The following is a 21,585-nucleotide window of genomic DNA, read 5'->3' on the forward strand; positions in this document are numbered from 1 at the left end:
AATTGGTTAACTGATACTCCGATATTCTAAATTAATAAAGCTATATTCTGATCACAAAAGTAGTTTTGTGTTAGTAAACTGGATATTGGCCAGAAGACTGAAAAAGAAAAATAAAGGGATAGGCAAGGGCCCAAATAAAGGCATTTAATACAGCGATCCCTATGGTTGGCATAAACACAAATAAGCCAAACCAACTCTTCCCTGATATTTAATGTGGCTTAAAACCTGCAAAACATACATTCCCAGAGGACTCCACCAGATGCTCCAAAAATTAGACATAAAGCAGCTAAATCTGTGATAATAGATTTAAAAAAAAAATAGTCCTCCTGATGATCTTTAACTTAACGCTACTTACTGAAATCTGAGAGAATAATTTCATGGCTTTAATCATTTCTGCTCCCTTTTCAATAGAATAGACTCAACTAAAATTTCAACTTGTGAAAGTGGCTATAAAGATGTCCTGGAGGGGCACCTGGGTGGCTCAGTCAGTTGAGCGTCCGCCTTCAGTTCTGGTCATGATCTCGCAGCGTGTGAGTTTGAGCCCCGCATGGGCTCACTGCTGACAATTCAGAGCCCACTTCAGAGCCTCTATCGCCCTCTCTCTGCCCCACCCCTGCTCATACTCTCTTCTCAAAAAATTAATAAAAACATTAAAAAAAAAAGATGTCCTGGAAAACATCTTATTCCTAGCATATGTTTCAAAGATATCTACACACACACACAAACACATACATACATATGTGTAACGAAGTGTTGTGCATCAAACATACACAAGATGCAAGAGAATCAGAAGTAGGAGTTCCAGAACAGGACAACTTCAGCAGATAAACACAAACACTGCCATTGTGCCCTGTTCTGGTTGTTCATATCACTCTTCTCTGCTAGAAAAGAAATTCCAATGAACTCTCGATACAGAGACAGTTTTCTTGCTACAAAGGGACCTTTGTTTGAAACCCCCACAAGTGACAAGGTCAATCTTAGCCAATCTTGACGTTTCTATGGAACCTTTCCACCAAATTTTTTTCCAAATTCAAATCATTTCCTGAAACCTTTTTGAAATCCAAAGAAAACACTGTATAGATAAAGTATCAGTTAGGTTCTTTAACAAATACCATTCATGATACACATTTTCCTCAAGATATTTTTCTACAAATATACTTGTAAAATCTAAAATCGCAAGGCTTGTGTGATTTAATCCCCATCCTTTAAAAAAACACACTAAGAATATGGTAATAATATACTGAATTAATATTTAAAACAGTATTAACCTGTCTTCTTAGCATATAGAAAGTGATTTCAGATTTTTTAATAAAATCATATTTTCACAGCTTTTACACAAAGCTGACATTTTAAAAATTAAACTATTTTTCTGCAAGGTTGCTCAGTATTTACATTACCACCTACGGGACAAAGAATTCTTTCATTTAAGTCCTAAGAAAGACTTGCAAACTCATTTTCTATGAAAGTTTACTCTGAAAACATCAGACTTTTCACAAAGAGGCAGCAAATAATCTGAATTTAGACAGCACTTTCCAAACATACATTCTCTTTTCTTCCCCACATCATTGTGAAAGTAGTTGAAGGACCTAACAAAAACAATTTGAATGTTTTTTTTAATTTTATTGAATAGTTGCATATTAGGGCTTCTGATAAGATATAAATTATAAGATTTTCATGATTAATTAGCTTATTTCTAGAGAACACAGTCAACACTTCAACCATGGAGCCACATTCAGAGACTGCCAAGGATAAAGCTACTGGACAGTTATCCCTGAGGGAACGATGATCATGGGGAAATAACAAGATGATGTCTATGATGTGCCATGCACAGAGCAGTGTCAAAACACTAAATGCTCTTTGCTTTTAAGTTCTCCACATTCTAAGAGGTCAAAGACATGCAAATAGGAGATAAGCATCTAATCACTCTCTACAACTAGCGCCAAAAGTGATGTATACCAAAAAGAGCAAATCCTAACTATTTTCCAGATGGGCAATCCCTAGTAGAGGCCCTACACTGAAACCATAACTGTGCTTAAAATGTATGTGTAGTTCTGAAAAAGTGGTCTAGGGGAATGCATTCTAAAGAAGCAAAAAAAAAAAAAAATCACTAGTTTCCATTTCTTTTAAGTGAATGATCTTAAACCAATTCACATAATTTGGGTTTCAAGCTCCTGCAGTAAAGAAATGATGGTATTCCACAAGACTCTATAAAGGATTAAATCAGAGAAATAAGAAAAGCATTGGAGAAACAAAATTGATGCCCAGGTGCTAATAATTAATGCACAGCGTTTAGAGGTAACATCTGACAATAAATGAGCAATAAGCAAGCTTAAAGGAGTTTGCTTTTGAAATTTAATTCGTCAACCATCTTCCTCGTGCTTAAATCAAGTGCTAGATTTAACTTGGCGAGATCACAAAGTTTACATTAAAATCTTTTCCATCGGCCAGAAAAACTGTGTGGTCCTGCTTGTTTAACTCAAAACTGGCAAGAGTCAAAAATCCATGTAATGGTTCAAAATCTACAGCTGTAAATGCAATGCAGATGAAGTACTGCAACTACACCCTAGCCATTGTTTCTTTTTCCATAATTCTACTCTAGTTTAAGATTGATAACAGCTAATGACTGAGCCTGGTAATACTTCCATCTGTCCCAACCAAGATCCTGGTCCAAGTTTAAATCTCTGTGTGACAACTCAGAATCCACAGACTCTCGGACCTTGCAAAAGCAATGCAAAAAGGCAAAAAAGCGTGTAGTAGCCCCAACCATCTGCAAAAACCAACCAGGAGAATGGCCCAATTGGCAGCCGGAGCATGTTAGGGTGTGTTTTGAAAGAATGTTCCAAGGAATCCACTGCTTACAAGACAAACACAATGCTGAGAGGAAGCAAACAGCTCAGATTTTAGTCCTAACCTAAGTCAGAACTAACATGCTTTATGATCAAGGAAGAATCCACTTATTTTTACTTCATTCAATATCAAAATGAAGATGATTGTTATAATGTTGTAAAACATGCCACGATCATCTTTAAGAAGAAACTCATGCAAACCATTGTGCCACAATCCATAAAACCTATTCTTTAACCTAGTCCTTAAACAATGACAGCAGAGGCAAATATAGAGAGAATATCATACAAAAGTCACTAAATAAGTAATTCAGAGACATTTCATAAACCAGATAGAGATGATCAAAATAACAGTACTAATATCAACAAAATCACTCCTACTTGAGTTTACCTAGTATCGCACCAAGTTTAATTGTCATACCAACCCTATGAGGTTAGATAAGCTACGGTCCCCATTGGACAGAGGGAGAACTAAGATGTAGAGATAATAAGTATTTGCCAAGGGAAATAAAAGCAAAAATGAACTACTGGGACCTCATCGAGATAAAAAGCTTCTGCACAGTACAGGAAACAATCAACAAAACTAAAAGGCAACCAACGGAATGGGAGAAGATATTTGCAAATGAAATATCCAATAAAGGGTTAGTATCCAAAATCTACAAAGAACTTACCAAACTCAACATCCATGCAGAAATGGGCAGAAGACATGAATAGACACTTTTCCAAAGAAGACTTCCAGATGGCAACAGACATATGAAAAGATGCTCAATATTGCTCATCATTCGGGAAATACCAATCAAAACTACACTGAGATACCACCTCACACCGGTCAGAGTGGCTGAAATTAACGACTCAGGAAACAACAGATGTTGGCAAGGATGTGGAGAAAGGGGAACCCTCTTGCACTGTTGGTGGGAATGTAAACTGGCACAGCCACTCTGGAAAACAGTATGGAGATTCCTCAAAAAATTAAAAATAGAACTATAAGCCAGCAATTGCACTAGTAGGTATTTATATAAAGGAGTGCTGATTCATAGGGGCACATGTACCCCACAGTTTATAGCAGTGCTATCAACAATCGCCAAATTATGGAAAGAGTCCAAATGTCCATCAACTGATGAATGGATAAAGAAGATATGGTGTATGTATGTGTGTATATATATATACGTACACACAGTGGAATACTACTCAGTGATGAAAAAGAATGAAATCTTGCCATCTGCAACAATGTGGATGGAACTGGAGGGTATTATGCTAAGTGAAATAAGCCAGTCAGAGGTTCTGGGGGTTCAATCTAATTCTTTCTTGGATTTCCTCACTACCAGTTTAGAGTTAACCTGTTCAAATTGCCTGAAATAGTTACTTGAGAGTCCATCTGTTTTCAGGTTCCAAAATATTGCTGTCATTGTCTCTTCTTTTTAAATTTTGGGGTTTTGTTTTGGTTTGGTTTTTTTGGTCTGCTTGTTTTATTTGCTTGTTTTTGATCCTTGGAGGTTTATGTTCTTGACTATTCTATCATTTTTGATGGAATTTCAGGAAGGAATGAACTTAAGGGCATACGTCTCCTCAGTCATCTTTAACTAGGTGGCATCAGTTACAAAGACTTACAAACTCTTCAGACCTCTCATGGCTTCTCCACAGCCTTCCCTGAAAGGACTGGGGCTATTATTCAGACACCTGTCATCCTTCTTCCCCTACTTGAAATGATACTTAAATAACTACTTATTTCTTGTACTATTACTTCAGACACTGGTTATTACTAAAAGCTGAACAATGTGGACTAAAATATCCATGCTATTGTAGAGTACTTGAGGTGAATTTCAAATCAACTTCTTTGTTTCCTTATCTCAGGACGGAAAAAGCCAAAGCATGTCATAAAAAGTAGCTTCTGAGTGTCACTGTCTTTCAACTATCACCTGAAGAAGTTGGGTTTTAAAAAGAAAGATTTTTTGTTCCATGAAGATAAACAGGGCAGTTGCTTTATTTACCAAAGATTCTGTGGTAAACTTCTATGGAGTAAAAAAAAAAAAAACAAAAAACATTTGCTGATCAAAAACAATGGCAATAGCCAATACTTCAGGTTCTACAACATAAAGAGTTCCATATTCTCTGGCCTAGTTAAACTTAATTATGTTTTCTTGTAAAATTTAGCTTTAGGGGCGCCTGAGTGGTTAAGCGTCCAACTTCAGTTCAGGTCATGATCTCAAGGTTTGTGGGTTCAAGCTCCACACTTCAGGTCCTCTGTCCCTCTCGCCCTCTGCTTCTCAAAAATAAATAAACTTCAAAAATAAAGAAAGAAAGAAAGAAAGAAAGAAAGAAAGAAAGAAAGAAAGAAAGAAAGAAAGAGAATAAAATAAAATTTAGCTTTAAAAATTAGGAAGGATGAAATGCTAATATTAATACTATAAAAGTTTTTAAGGTTTACTGTTAATGCATTAAAGTTTAGAGTTTTTAATTACCAAACAGGAAACCTACTTTACAACACAGATATGCTACACCATTATTTGAGTAAAATGTCAACTTTTGGAACATAAAGTCATTTCACAAAATAATATTAAAGCATATATATTGAGAACAGTATTTAGTGTCCCCTGATATTTCAATTTTCATATAATCTGATTAAAATCAGGAAAAAGAATCTTCTAGAGAAGCAAGTGCTGGGTAAGTACTATTTTGTATGTTTATTATTTTTGTAAGTTACTCTTCCACACAAGGCAGAAACTGAAGAGTTTGGCATTAGCTGCTCATCATATCTTGGGAACAAATTCAGTTCCTCGGGACACGAAAGCACATTGATGGATATTTTTATTTTACTCTGTAAAATTGAAGATGGCATAGTTTTAGCTTTAAATTACTTCCTAAAGAAATGCCAATCTCTTAACTTTGGAATGTGAAAAAGAAAAGTAAGCATCTTGCAAAGTTCTTTAGCAGTATATTTTTATAGGTTACAAATAATAGTATATTCTATTATTGAAAAAATTTAAATCCATCACCTAGAAATTTATAATGAAAACTCAGCATTGGGAGTATAAACACATCATTTTATAAAACATCAAAACAGGGGCGCCTGGGTGGCTCAGTCAGTTAAGCGTCCAACTTAGGCTCAGGTCACAATCTCGCGGTATGTGAGTTCAAGCCCCGCGTCAGGCTCTGTGCTGACTGCTCCGAGCCTGGAGCCTGTTTCAGATTCTGTGTCTCCCTCTCTCTGACCCTCCCCCGTTCATGCTCTGTCTCTCTCTGTCTCAAAAATAAATAAATGTTAAAAAAAAAAAAAATTTTTTTTAAATAAAACATCAAAACAAAGGCTCATCTACTTTTCATTTTGCAGAAATCCTTTTAACACAAAACACCTTACTTAGAGCATAGCATTTCTAAAGACAGCCATAGGGTTGACATTTAGTCTTTACTAAAGGCCATTTCTTTTCCTGAAAGTATGTCTTTTACCATCAATAGATCTTAAATGTAAAAGCAAGAATTAGATCATATTCTGCTGCAAATGTATGTAAATCAATCATACTTGTAGGTCTTTTCCTATTAATACAGAAATTATCTATAAATCATTCTAAATGGACATAGATACATGAAAGCATCTTTGGTCCTTAAAAGACAGGAGGCCCATGAATCCAGAGGGGTTTCACGAATCTGAGTCAGAAGGAAGTTAACACAGTTAAGGTAAAAGGCAGTAGGTCCAGAGCTGGGAGGTCAAAGGCTCTGCACTGGCATGGACCCAAAGGCATAAATTTAAAAGATTCAGCTCTAATCATCACCAAAGGAAAAGAAAAGAGGCATTTTCCTAGGAGGGGACAAATATAGGATCAGCAGGAGTCCAGCTACCTCCTCACACACACAATGCAAATAGTTGCCAGGCCAGAAAGGGTCACAGGAAGGCATTAAAAAGAAAGCCAAGGAGCCTGAGAAAGATCAGCGTCATTCTTATCCTATTTACTTCATTTCTGTCCCAAACCACAGGCTCCTTAAATGTTTTTGTGCCAAAATTCTGACACTGGCTTTCTTTTCCATTCCCTTTTACCCAAGCATCTCAAGGAGGGCACACCTGGCATCTGGATGGGACAATTCATGAGTGTCTGGGTCAGTCCTACCAACAGTAGGGTGCCTGGCACTTCTGTCCCCACCTTCAAATGCCAGGAGAGTCTCCAAGTCACTGGGGCAATCAAAAATACGTTTCCAAATGCCCCTAGTAGGTAAATACAACCACCGCCACCACTTGAAAACCAACTGTTACAAGCTCCAGTATCTCACTTAAACCCACAGTGTGGAGAACTAACTCAAATCTACATCTCCAGTCAAGATTTTTCTGGAGTTCTAATCCGTTTTTCTCCTTTCAAGTTGATGTTCTCCCCTCATGCTCCACTGTCACTTCAAAACTGGTCCCAACTGAATTCCTTATCTCCCTCACTAAGCCCCAACCTGTTTGCCTTATATCCTAGCTAATACAACCACTGTCCACAGTCAACCGGGCAGACACCTGTGGGAGGCAAACAAAACTCCTCTTTCTCACCAAGTCCTCAAGACTCCATGTTCCAAGTATCTCTCAAGTCCTTCTTCATAGCGCCCCTCTGTTTCCCATCATGTCCAGCTGTATTACTGCAGTGGCCTCAAACCTTCCACCATCTTTACATTCTCTCTAATGCAAACACCATACTGTCATCTCCTGGGCCACCCTGGCCGTCCCCTACTGGATCACTCCATGTTTCCACACAGCCTTCAGGAAACTTTGAAAACTCTTCAGCTGGGCACACAAAGGCCTTCACCATCTGCTCTCACCCTCACCAGGGACCCTTCAGCCCATAACCTCCAGCGTGACCCAGGCCTATCCATTTCAGGGGCAGGGCCCTGCTCTATGATTCCTCCGTGCACACACTACAGATGTGCCACCAGCTACTGATGATCCTTGGAGACCAAGAGACACTGGGTGGATGCCAGCAGAAATGCTCTAGAACCCAGGCATCTTGCAGAATAGGAGGCTCCACAAGTGATGACTGAAATGAGCAATTCTTTACAAAACAAAGAACTTAGTAGGGAAATGCCACTGATAAGCACTCACACCCAGAATCGGAATGATCTGCCTGCTTTCATGTAACATCTTCTTACACAGAAAGGCTTCTTAGTGTTATTTATCGGCAAGCAGTGAAGAGCCTGAGCCACTATTGAATTCACAAAGCTTGTTCTGACTTCAACTCTAGCTACAATTTTTCATGAAAGTACAACAATGAAGATAGTCTTGATTATGCCACACTGACCAATGCCATGCTTCATCAGTAATCACTAATTTGAACACCAGTCATTTGCTTTATTCAACATTTTATTTAGTATTTCCTTAGGACTGGAAACTCTTTCATGGGTAGCACATCAAGTAGTTATCACATTAAAATTTTTTTTTTAATGTTTATTTTTGAGACAGAGAGAGACAGACAGAGCATGAGTGGGGGAGGAGCAGAGAGAGAGGGAGACACAGAATCTGAAGCAGGCTCCAGGCTCTGAGCTGTCACCACAGAGCCCAACATGGGGCCTGAACCCATGAACCGTGAGATCATGACCTGAGCCAAAGTCAGATGCTCAACAGGTTGAGCCACCCAGGTGCCTGAGAAATGAAAACTTTTTAATGAAATTATAAAAGATTTCAATTTTTTAAAAGATTGAAATTAAAATCACAAAATTGTAATCTATAATTTAAACAAAATGACTTACTTATTTCATGATTAACCAGCTATAGATTTTTTTTTAATCCCCATTTAATAAATAAGAAATGAGGGGGGAAGGTTTAGCAACCTGTTTAAGGTTAACCAACTACCAAAAGGAAAGGCAACTGCTGGAGCCCAGGACCCTGGTGAACTACCCTGATAAGCAAGAAGTGCTTTGGGGGCCCAAAGAAGGTAAGGACCCAAAGCATCCTCTGCCCAAGAACTGTTGCTGTCTACAACAGAATTTACTAAAGGCTTTCTCTGGAGTCATTTATACACTGCAAGAAGCTGACTGATGCCCACACAAGTCAAAGCACAATTCCATAGAAGAATAAAAACATGCCACTGTGGTTTTCAGAAAACATATTCTCATTGAAATGATGACTTACATTTTATAGTTATCAAAACAGTATTAATTCTTGATAGCTGTGTATCTAAAACAGAGCTCTGGTTTTATAGATCAACCAAAATACACGTTAAAATGAAGGAGACTCACTTGGAAATGTGAATACCTTTCAATTAGGGACACACCATCTAAGGCTCTTGTTCCGACTCTTCACTGAAGGAGAAAAGAGATGTCCCTTTCTCTTACCAAAACTGCTAAGACTACCAAGAGGACCAATGGGCTGAACACAAGCAACAACCCCATGTCTAAACAAGGATTTCCAAGCCGAGGTGCATGCCCCCACCCACACACCACGGGCCCACTGCCTCCTCAAAACACGTTCTTTTTAAGTATCCACATCAGTATCAAGATTACCAAGATCTTTTCCTGTGGCAGAATTTGGATTCTGAAGTTGTGTCACTTCCGTGAAATTTTGAAGATCTCATGGATCTGACCACAAACTCCAGCACTCTGAAGTAGCCTCAATTCATAGGCTTACGTGTTCAACATGAATGGTCAATCTTGTAAGTTCAAAAGGAAGATCTACTTGCACACAGTGAAGGTGCCAGTGGGCATGAGCACGTTATCATTACTGTTTGCTTGGCTCTACCCTAACGTGACAAATAAACAATGTCCAGATTCACAAGAATACTCCCTACCTAGGACAGATCCGGTTTTTGTGGGTACTAAAGCAGGTACAACACACAGGCACAAAAATTAGAAAAATAAATAGGCACGGGGCACCTGACTGGCTCAGTTGGTTAGGCATCTGACTCTTGATTTCGGCTCGGGTCATGATCTCACAGTTCGTGGGATTGAGCCCCGTATCGGGCTCTGTTCTGACAGCGCAGAGCCTGCCTGGGATTCTTTCTCTGTCTCTTTCTCTCTCTGCCCCTCTCCCACTCTTTCTCTCAAAATAAATAAATAAACTTTTTTTTAAATTGTTTTTTTTTAATGTTTATTTATTTTTTGAGACAGAGAGAGACAGAGCATGAACAGGGGAGGAGCAGAGAGAGAGGGAGACACAGAATCTGAAACAGGCTCCAGGCTCTGAGCTGTCAGCACAGAGCCTGACGCGGGGCTCGAACTCACGGACCATGAGATCATGACCTGAGCTGAAGTCGGACTCTTAACTGACCAAGCCACCCAGGCGCCCCTAAATAAACTTTAAAAAAAAAAAAAAAGGCACAAAAGCAAATAATTAATTAAAGCTTAAAGCTTAAGCTTCATTAATTAGACGGTAAACCCACCTTTGACCCAACTATTTAAAATTGCCAATATTCAACCATTTTGACCTAGCAAAACAGCAACTCAGGATGGCTCAGCTTAGCCCACTGGTGGCACATGGCTCCAGTACAGGCTCCGTAGTTCACTCAAAAGAATACAAGAGCTCATCACTGGTATACAAGCTGAGATTCCTACACTCACTAAAACTAATAATGGAAACTCCTCTAATAGTATTTATGGAATCTTAACTAGGGAAAACCTAAAGAAACCAGGTCACTGTGACTACATTTTCAAAATAATAATTACATATATGAAGAAAAAATGTGAAAATGTAGACAAAAATAACGTTTGTATTTGACTAGTATGACTGTGAGTCATTTTCTCCTGCACAACTAAAAGTTGTTCTATTATTGGTATAATTTAAAAGGAAGAATAAAAGGACAAGTGTGAGGAGAACAGGGAGGGACAGAGGAGTGAGAGACAACTCATTATGCACTTGGCATCCATCTAAACATCAACAACCTGAAACATACCTTAAAATTTATTTCAAGGAATAAAGATAAAAGCCAATTAACTCCATGAGAGACCTCATACTTCTAAAGGTCTTGTTTGAGGTAACACAGATGTTCGTTAGTAAGGAATGTCTTGGCCTGACTAAAGGCCAACTAAGGTGAACTTACTTTTTGCTTGCCTCACACACATCCATAATGTTGGAGAAAAGATGGTGACTCTCTGTTTTGGTCATCGTATCACTCAGTTCTTTAGAATTTTTAAACATTCGTATCAAGATCTCCAAGCTGAGTAAATATGAGTGTTCAGAGGATATGACTTCAAAGATAGCCTGGTAAAGAGGGGAAAAGAAAGATATCATTAATTCTTATAATTGAAGAACTAAAATAAGTTCTCATAACCCTCCTATAAAAAAAGACATATCTTGAAAAGCAAAAAAAGATAAGCATTAAGGAAAACGCATCACCTAACTACTGACTTCATGTAAAGCATGAACATCCAAATCTCAAGAAATAGAGTCACTGCCGACAGTGTAAAAATGAAAAAGTGGAAGCACTTGGATGACTTGAGATTGCATCCTGAGGTCATGCTTTGCCAAGGGGTGGAATCTATGGAAGAAAGCTAGGGCCTGTCATAAAATCTCAGTGTGACATTAATTAACCTTTGGGGTCATCTCCTACAGCCCTGTTTTCAAAGTAGACTGCTCTGGGACAGTAAGGATTTATAGACATCACTTGAGATTCAGAGAAAATTTCTTACAAATACATTTCTTTGCTCTCCTCTTGTGTGGGCCTTTTCTCTCCCTATGTTTCAGTCTAACAAATTTGCAGTCAATAACAGCAAAGAGTCTGGGTGTATTAAAAGAGCATGACTGTATTCACCCTTAAAAGGTTTTTATCAGCCACAGGAATTCTTTTATATTAAACTCATACAACTGAAAGTAATTCTGTTTATTCAACAAGCCACCCTCTCTGCTCTCGTCAATATCTCAAGAAGGAGCGAAGGACTGTCTGCGGAAATGGTTGGTGTCAGGCATACAATGGTTACCTGGTAAGTGTTCATAATGATGAAAAGCCAGCCCGCATAAGTGAATAGGCACCTACACCCTGTGTAAGGAATTCATCTAGCTCATTAACAAAAATCACTTCAGGGGCTCCTGGGTGGCTCAGTCAGTTCAGCGTCTGACTTCGGCTCAGGTCATGATCTCGTGGTCTGTGGGTTCAAGCCCTGCATCGGGCTCTGTGCTGACAGCTTAGAGCCTAGAGCCTGCTTCACATTCTATGTGTCTCTCTCTCCCTGCACCTCCCCTGCTCACGCGCACTCTCTCTCTCTCTCTCTCACACACACACAAAAACAAATAACATTTAAAAAACAAAAAAAAACAAAACCACTTCAGATCCTCCAAGAATCACAATACAGGGATTCTTCCTGAGGTTGGGTGGTAAACATCCTTGCAGGCTTGAGATTCGCATCCTTCCCCGGAGATCTCCCTGGTAACACTGCCATCATTGCCTTGACCTCCAGGGCTCCTCCCCACCTCCCCTCAAGCCCCTGACCCAAAACGCACAGGAGATTCTTCCCATAAGGCCCTGTGCTGTGGCTGAGACTAGGTGGGAGCAGACAGGCACAGGCACGTGGAAGCCCAACTGCTGGCTGGGCCATATTTTGTAAGTCAGCTTAGTGGTGCTGGTCTCAATGTTCGCCTCCCTTTTCAGCATCTATAAGCTTTAAAGGAAGTCTTACTTAAAGGTGTTGGTCTAGCCTCAGCTGTGCTCCAGGCACTTAAGTGATGTAATCATCTAATGAGTAAAGAGTGAGGACATTAACAGTCTCACTTGACCTGAATCTTGCATAATTCTATTCAGTCAATACAATTATCCTTAGGAAATTCAATGCAGACTGAAGAAAATTGTCACTTCCTGACCAAAAATAGTGGATTTCAGGTTGTTCATAGATATGGTAACTTGGAATGACAAAATATTTTCAAAAGCAAAAGCTTTTGTAATCAAATGCAAAATACTAAGATTTGAACAAAAATATGACATGAACGATGTAGAATAGGTCACGTGAAAAGATGAATAAGTGGCAGTTTAATATAATAGATTTAATATAATAACTGCTAAAACATCCTGCAACAGAGCCATCAACTACTTAAAAGAAAATTGGGTTAAACTTTCTAAAAATAGCCATATAGGAATAGAAAGAAACCATAAAGTTAGATTTGCTGCCATCACTAGTTTTTTATCACAAATCTGAATATTTTCAAAATATAGGGGAAAGACATAGGCTTAAATAGGAAAGGTTTAAAAGAACACAAATGTTCAAATCAAATGGGCTTAGGACCCTAGAGTAATTTGTCCACAAAGAAACACTGTTTATGTTGCGATAAAGAAAAAAAAAAAAAAAAACATATCACCTACTGTCCAAAATTTGGACAATAGCTTTTTTTTAAAAGGTGGAATTTAGAAAATGGAATACTATATACATATTAATACTACATTAATATATATTAACCTACATAAATCCCAAATATAGTGCTGAATGTCAAAAGCAAACAAAAAACATGTTCAGAATAAGCATATATCTACATTTTAACACATACACATGCACCCAAATACATGTACATAAATATATGTAATACATGACTTAAAAACACAATTTGGATAGATACACATCATTTCATAATTACAGTTGCCTCTGGGGAGGAGAGGAAGAAAATGACAACTGAGGAGAAAAGGAATTCTACTTTATTGAAAGTTTTGTTGTCTTTAAAAAATATGAGTAAAAAGTATAAATGTAATATATTTGTTAATTCTCAGTGATGGGTACACCAATGTTATATACTATTCTTAAACTTAAAAAAAAAAAAAAAAGGCACTATAATGTATCCGTGTATTTTTGTGTTATTTATCCCCATGAAACAAAAATACAGTGCATGTCCTTTGTGTAATATTTGTGTGTGTATATGTATACACACATATATACATAAACATATATATACATGTTAATATGCATAAAACAAGAGGAAAGTGTTTTGAGAACTTCACAATATTATTACAATGAGTAATTTCCTTAAACTACATTTATTTAAACTTCAAGTTGTAAAATGCTATTACTATCAGTTTTATTTTTTATTAAGTAAACCTTTGTTTTGGTACAAATTTAATTTATAGAAATCTTGTAAAGAGGGTTCAGAGTTCCTGTATTTCCTTCATCCATCTTCCCCTAGCCAGGGCACATGACACAGCGAGGGTACATTACATTTTATCCGTAGACAAATTTATGTACTTTACTCAGATTTCATCAGTTTTCCCACCAACATCCTTTTTCAATTCCAGGACCTAACATCTCATTCATTTTTCAACATATTTCTTTCAGTTTAAATACCTCTACTAGGTGCTTTGTTATTCAAGTTAAAATGACATTAAGGTATTTTAAAGTTTTCTTTTCTGGGTGCTTACATGGAGCTTTATTTGACAATGATCACATACCCCCTATGTTAAAAGAACAAAACGAATACGTTTTCGAAGGAAAACACTGAACCAGTGCACACAGTAGATGAAAGCACACACATTCCTAGGAACTCTAAAAAGTATCTGCTTGGGGCACCTGGGTGGCTCAGTCAGTTAAGCATCCAACTCTTGATTTCGGCTCAGGTCATGACCTCATGGTTCATGAGTTTGAGCCCTGCATCCAGCTTTGCACTGGCAGTATGGAGCCTGCATGGAATTCTCTCCCTCCCTCCCTCCCTCCCTCCCTCTCTCTCTCTCTCTCTCTCTCTGCCTCTCTCTTGCTCTCTCTCCCTCTCTCTCTACCCCTCCCCCACTCACACGGTCTGTCTCTTGAAATAAATTTAAAAACTTAAAAAATATATCAAAAATATAAATAAAAGTATCTGCCAGTAGAAAACATACCTCCTGTCTCTTTCTTTCCTCCTGGCTAACTGTCTGTGATAATCCATTTCTTTTCACCTAGAGGAAAAAGCAAAAGAAAGTTGGGCTCATTAACTTTAACAATTTATCACATAAGGCATAACTCCACACCCTTCGAGAAATGAATTATAGGAAACTATGCAAGACATATGAATTAAGCACATATTAATTTCTGGGTCCCTCATGTAATATTGAATCATATTAATAAACTAGCATTAACACAAAAGAACTGCAAAGCGTCTAGAACACTCTCCTATCAGGCTGCATTAATCTGCTCTAGTCTTAGGTCTAGATATTCCTAAAATACTTCTCAAATTAACCTCACAAATCGTAAGTGAAGAAACCTAACAATAAAGAAAGTGAAGCCATCCCTCAAAAGTTTACTGCCCAAGACCGCACACTTAAAAAGTAACTTTAATTCTATATTTCACCAAGACTCCACAGAATACCCGTGCTCTTCACAGAAACCCAATCAAACAGGAAAACAAAGTCCTCTCTGTCCGAATTTCACATATTTAAATTTGCCAAGTAAGGATGTTAGCCTGATGTTCTTTGGACAAGCAACAGTACCCACAAAAGCCATGAACGCCGGTCTCATACCAGGAGTAACGCAGTTGCAGCGTTAGGTAAATCACTGCAGTCCCTACCTAAATTACAACCCATTTTTATTTGATTACTGCAGATTCTATCATAATGCGGTTTCTAAACCAAAGAGTAGAGGCTGAACTAAGAACTCCATGAAGGCGGGGCCTGGTGTGTTTTCTGCTACACCTGACACTGAGTCTGGCACAGGAAAGATACTCCTATTTTTCAACTGAAAATTAAATTAGCAAAAGAGGGGCGCCTGGGTGGCTCAGTCGGTTAAGCGTCCGACTTCAGCACGGGTCACGATCTCGCGGTCTGTGAGTTCGAGCCCCGCGTCAGGCTCTGGGCTGACGGCTCAGAGCCTGGAGCCTGCTTCCGGTTCTGTGTCTCCCTCTCTCTCTGCCCCTCCCCCATTCATGCTCTGTCTCTCTCTGTCTCAAAAATAAATAAACGTTAAAAAAAATCTTTTTTAAATAAATAAATAAATTAGCAAAAGGTCAGGCATACATACAAGTTGACCAATTAAATTCTGTGCTTAAGAGAAAGAAGGACCGCAAGAAAGGTGAGTGCCCTCCCCTTTTCTGAGAAACTAATAGCAATAAAATATTAACACAGGTCTTCAAACATTTTTGTTTTCATACTTGCTAATAAAGTTTTCTTAACCATGTTCCCCTAGATCATTCTTAAGTCGACATCTCAAAGTTTTCGTTGTGTATTTAAAGAATTAAAAAGATGGGGCACCTGGGTGTCTCAGTCGGTTAAGCACCCAACCTGATTTCAGTTCAGGTTCATGAGATCAAGTCCCACACTGGGCTCCATGCTGACAGTGTGGAGCCTGCTTGGGATTCTCTCTCTCCCTCTGTCCTTTGCCCCTCCTCACTCACATGCTCTCTCTCTCTCTCTCAAAATAAACATTTATAAAATAAGAATTAAAAGATATAGTTTTCTGCTAATTGTAAATCTAGACATTTTAAAACTTGTTGCCTACACTGTTTTCAATGTATCCAGTGGAATATAAAAAATATAATGATGTGATATCCACCACCATCCATTTAAAGATAAATATACTTTCCATAACAACTGGAGATTATTCTTCTTTCTCCATAAAAATCACATTTCTATGTCAATTTCCCTCCCAAATTTCCTAATGTAATTCTATGTGTTAGGGTAGCTGAGGAATTACACTAGTATACTTTGATGCAAAAGTACACTTTTACATTTAATTTTCTAAGATATCCTCTGACCAATGAGTTTTAAGTATAAAAGACCCTCTCCTGGATTATATAATCACCACAATTATCATTAATAACCTATGATCAAAATAACACAATCACTTCCAACTTTAATGCATTAGACCCTAAAAATGAATTTTACTGAGAATGCAACCCTTAGTAAGGTGGCGACTTTATGGTGGCTTCATTAAAAGAGGCTTCCCTAAAACAAGTATTCTAAAAAAATTTGTTTTTTAATGTTTATTGATTTTTTAGAGACAGAGAGAGCATGAGCAGGGGAGGGGAAGACAGAGAGGGCAACACAGAATCCAAAGCAAGTTCCAGGCTCTGAACCTTCAGCACAGAGCCCAACGTGGGGCTTGAACTCACTAACCATGAGATAATGACCTGAGCCAAAGTCAGAGGCTTAACCGACTGAGCCACCCAGGCGCCCCTAAAACCAGTATTCTAAATTGACCCCCTGTATCTTGCGCCCCAGTGGTCTGACACATTGGAACAAGCCACCACCCTAAGATACGAGATGGAAAAGAGAGATGCCTTTCTTTAGTAAAAATGCAAAAGGGCAACTGTAAGAGAGGAAACCAAGAAAAAACCCTGGGGTAACACTGTGCACATGCAGTCTCAGTGTTAGAAAGGAGGATCCCTGGAACTTAAAGATCTGGAAAATGGTATCCCTGTCCACTCTGCAGAGTCTCCATGAATCCCTGCTGGCGCAAGCCCTGTGTGAAGGCCGCTGGTGCACAGTGCCCTACATGGTGCTGCCGTGGAAATGAAGACAATCACATCACAGTCTCCAACCTGACTTTTGGAAAAGGACAAAAAACAGTACAGTCGTGTAGAAAGAGTCTTAAATCAATAATGGTAAAGGTAGCAATCACTGACTGAACATTTATTGTGTGCCTGGAAGTGTGGAAATAAGCACTTTTATACTACTTTTCCCACTGAATCCTCATAAAAACTCAAGAAAGTCAATACTATTCTTATCTCCAATTCAGGTTTAAGATCTGAGATCACATAGCCAACAGGTAGAAAGGCCAGGATCTGCCTTCATGCCTGTCTAACTCCAGAGCTCATGCTCTCCATCATGATATTATATGGCTGAGGGACTCCTGCTCTCTGCGAGAGGCACCTCTTTTCTAGTGTTGGGCAATCATTACTAAGACTCCTTCTAATGCCAGGTCTGTAGCAAGTCTCCATATGTTCTTTTTCATCCACCCATACTGTGGAATGTTCTTAGCCTTACCCACCATCCTGACCCTGGGTCAGCCTGTCAGCAAGAATTCATGGCTAAAAAGGCTTCTTCATCCATTTTATAAGGGAGGAGACTGGCCAGAAGAATGAAACCGTTCAGCACTGCTCCCGTTTGGTTAACCCTGAGCAGGAATTTCACAGGATTTCCTTCCTGACACACAGTCCTGGCAGATCGATATCCAGGCACCATGCCCACAATCTCTGCAGGTGAGATCACCAGAATCGCCATGCACTGGCATCCCTGTCCAAAATTATTAGTGAGTTCAGACCAAGAAATCTTAAGAGAAAGAGAGTGAACCACATGGGCGTTGAGACCCATACTGATGACAGCTAGTTTACTGAGGGATTAACAGTACTTCATCCTATCAAAAAGAAAAGAAAAAAAGATCCTTAGCTAAAATAGTTTTTCTTTAGAGGGGGAAGAAAGGTAGTGTTGAAAAGGCAAAGTGCTAACTCCCAGAATTATCATATTTCATTAATACTAATGCAAACAATGATAAAATACTCCTTTAACAAAAAGTCATCAGTAAGAAACCAACAACCCATACAAAACCACGGAGACAAGAAAGAAAGAAAGAAAGAAAGAAAGAAAGAAAGAGAAAGAAATAACAACTGGAGATTATTATTAAAGAAAAGAAAGAAAGAAAAAAGATTCTAGGGGAGTGTTCTTGGGTCATAATTAAGAAATCTGAAGTGCAGCATATTGGAGAAGCCTGAAAGTTTACTCCAGAGAGTTATGACAGACCAAGCCCTCCTGGCTGGCTGCCAGACCACTGCTCTGGGGCCTGCCCTCCTATCCCAGCCCTTCTCTGTTCAGGGCAGGCTAGACAGCTTCTCCCTCCAGAGCCAAGAGGAATCATTTTGTCCACCTGAGACCTCTTTCTACATTCAACTCTAAATTAAGTAGTACCTGAGAGCAGATACCTGGATGTAGAAGGTCATGAACAGGCCAGGTGCTTTCAGAGACTAAGGAGTGTGGAGAGATGTAACCAGACAAAGAGGGAGAGAATGATATCAAAGGAGGCCCCATGGAGACTAGCAAAAGAGTACAGAATATTAGGGTAGAATGAACACACTAGAGCAAAAGATCAAGCAGAAAGAAACAAGGAAGGAAAGGAGGGGTGGAGAGTAGAAAAGGAAGGGAAATGAGGAGAATATGAAGAGTAAATACCTCTAGAAATGTTCTAATTCAAAAACAGCAACCTTATCAGTAAACTTAAGTAAACTCACTGAAATGCTCAGCCTATTTGTCCCCCCCAAGGGAAAAAAAATGCATAGAAACATATATTTATACCTATAGTTTTTTAAATTGACCTGTTTTTTGCAGTTTGCACATCTGTGCCAAGAGAATCTGAAATATTATCAAGTTCATCATGTTTCTTCAAGTGTTCCCCGTTTCCATGTGTAGAAAAGAAAAAAAAAAAATAGTATAGCAGCCTCTAACACCTGATTCCTGTGTGCTATCCTAAATGAAAAAAGAATTAAAATTGTACAGGCCTCTTCTATATTTTAACCTATATCTCGTACTGGTAGTTCTGGCTGAGTACAACTGGGAACACACAGACAGCAAAAGCAACACTCCTCTAAATGTCTGACTTCATTCGAGCTTTCTTATTCCTCACTGATTTAAAATTTTTAATTTAACTATGTCATCAGTAAATAAAACTGAAAAAGTAGTTTAATGAAACACTAAGAACTGGATTCAACCTGGGGTTCTTGATTTTGTATAACCTAACAGTTCACCTAATCTAATCTGCTATGGCAGATTCCAGACTCTAAGAAGAAAGTATGATGCCTGCCATTATCTTCAGTATTTTAAATAGATAAAAATTACTTCAAATAAAACAACACAACTGAGCCCAAATCTATAGTTTGTGTTTTTTTTTAATGTTTATTTATTTTTGAGAGGGAGAGACAGAGCATGAGCAGGGAGGGGCAGAGAGAGAGGGAGACACAGAATCTAAGGCAGGCTCCAGGCTCCCAGCTGTCAGTACAGAGCCCTAAATTGGGCTCGAACTCGTGAACTGCAAGATCACGACCTGAGCTGAAGCTGGACACTTAACCGACTGAGCCACCCAGGTACTCCCCAAATCTATAATTTTAACATAAGTTACAAAATATAAATGTATGTATGGGGCTTATCAAGACAGTGAATGCAGAGAACTCATTAATGTTATAATAGTTTTACATTCATCCTTATGATTCTATTTATATATACGTATTTATTGCTGTAATCAGTATTGAAACTCTTCACTCATGATCTTTCTAAGGGATATAATTTGCATATTCAAATGAGATGGAAATTGACAATTGGCTAAAACTAATAAAGAACGATACAAGATACTTCATCTATGGAAATGATATTGTCTAGTTAGACCTAAAATGTAGTTTTTGAAACTGATAAAAAGGTAAACTCCGTAAAGAATAATGCCAGAAGTTAATTATTAGATACTCCATCTAAAATTCATGCCTGGCTCCTTCTTGATACCTTGCAGGCAGGTTTTTAGCACTTAATTCCATTCCTGTACTCACCATAGTTACAGGAGTTTTCACCTTGCAGAGAATTGTGCCCAGACATCCATAAACTTTGCACAATTATTCCTTGGCCTTTGACTTCATTGACTGGAATAGGTTATAAGCCAAGTTCTCTAAGTCCCAAACAGAGCCCTGGTATTGCCATTTATACAGAACCTATCTACAGAATAGAGCTGGTCCGATATCTGTGGGGGAAGCTGACATTAGTAACACCAATTTCTCAGCCAACTAGACGATCATTTTCCACGGGGTATGTTCTCAGGCCCTCCATGAGTTGACACTATTTCTAGATAAGATGCAGGCACATTCTTTCTACTATGTTTCCCCACCAGCCAGGGAAACCAGAATGGGAGGGCCCCAAAAGACTGACTGACCAAAAAGGCTCAGAAATATAGCTGGTGAAAAATTAGAACAGGTATTTATACTCCAAGATCACTCTGGCTCCATAAAGCACTAATGTACATTGAATACTCAACTTGAGCTAAGACCTTTAAACTTGCTGGAGTTTACCCACTTGCTGAAAATCATCTGGTTATTCACGCCTGTTGGTGATTCCCTATTCACAGGCTTTTGTTCTCAAGAGTTCAAGAGTGGGAAGGGAATGAATTGCCAAGTAAAATTATACCATGGGACACAATCACTCCCAGGTCCTTTCTACAGACTTAACACAACCCATACAGGCCCTGAATTACAAATGAGCTAGAGTTCTTTCACTGTAAATAACATGGGAACGGCTGCCCCCTGAGAGTATGTCTCAAGTCCCTAAAATGAAAAATCTGCGCAGATCCAGAAATAGTGTCCTTGCAACCTGGCCTGTAGGCTCTCTCTAGTCCCACCTCATTCATATCAGAAGGACCCTGAGAGATCACACTACCCAAGCTACGAGCTGCCACAGAACATCAGTCTAAAGGGTCAGAGATCTAAAAATACATTAAAAAAAAACTAAAAAATAAAGAGTCAGACATCTGTGTAACCAAAGATCAGATAAATGAGATCAAGAGGAAGACAGTGTCACATTTTTAGGGAAGGGTGGGTAAATAGATAAAACACTATTTTAAAAAATGAAGAGGTAGAAGACAATGGTCCGACTAATAAAATCATAGGCTTGATTTTAAAAATATGTCAACTAACATGCCAGGGACCTCCTAATTCATTTGTTCAAAAAACCAATCTCCTCTTTGATCTACTGTAGTAATAATCCTGTAATCCTCACCAAAGTTCTTGGATCTTAAGAAGCAGCAAGCAGCCTCCTGGAGGTAACCTCAGGCCTGCTAAATCAATGGCAAACTCAGATAAGGCAGGCCAGGGCTCGAGGTTTTCTCTCCTCTATGGCCTGTGTCACCTTCTACAGACAGAGCCAGGATTCCCGAATGAACCCGAATT

At 38.7% G+C, this 21,585-nt stretch overlaps 1 protein-coding gene across 2 annotated transcripts in view; it reads right to left on the reverse strand.

Annotated features, from left to right (window-relative positions):
- ARHGEF26 (Rho guanine nucleotide exchange factor 26) overlaps positions 1-21,585 on the reverse strand; it is a 127,871-nt gene that overhangs the window by 85,956 nt on the left and 20,330 nt on the right. For both annotated transcript variants that reach the window (XM_060639026.3, XM_060639024.3), the window contains 2 exons: positions 14,582-14,638; positions 10,838-10,998 (listed from right to left, as the gene is read on the reverse strand). In XM_060639026.3, the coding sequence (XP_060495009.2) occupies positions 10,838-10,998; positions 14,582-14,638 (218 nt within the window). The remainder of the gene's footprint in view (positions 1-10,837; positions 10,999-14,581; positions 14,639-21,585) is intronic.

Source organism: Panthera onca, chromosome C2, assembly GCF_046562875.1.
Source record: "Panthera onca isolate mPanOnc1 chromosome C2, mPanOnc1 haplotype 2, whole genome shotgun sequence".
Taxonomy (NCBI): Eukaryota; Metazoa; Chordata; class Mammalia; order Carnivora; family Felidae; genus Panthera; species Panthera onca.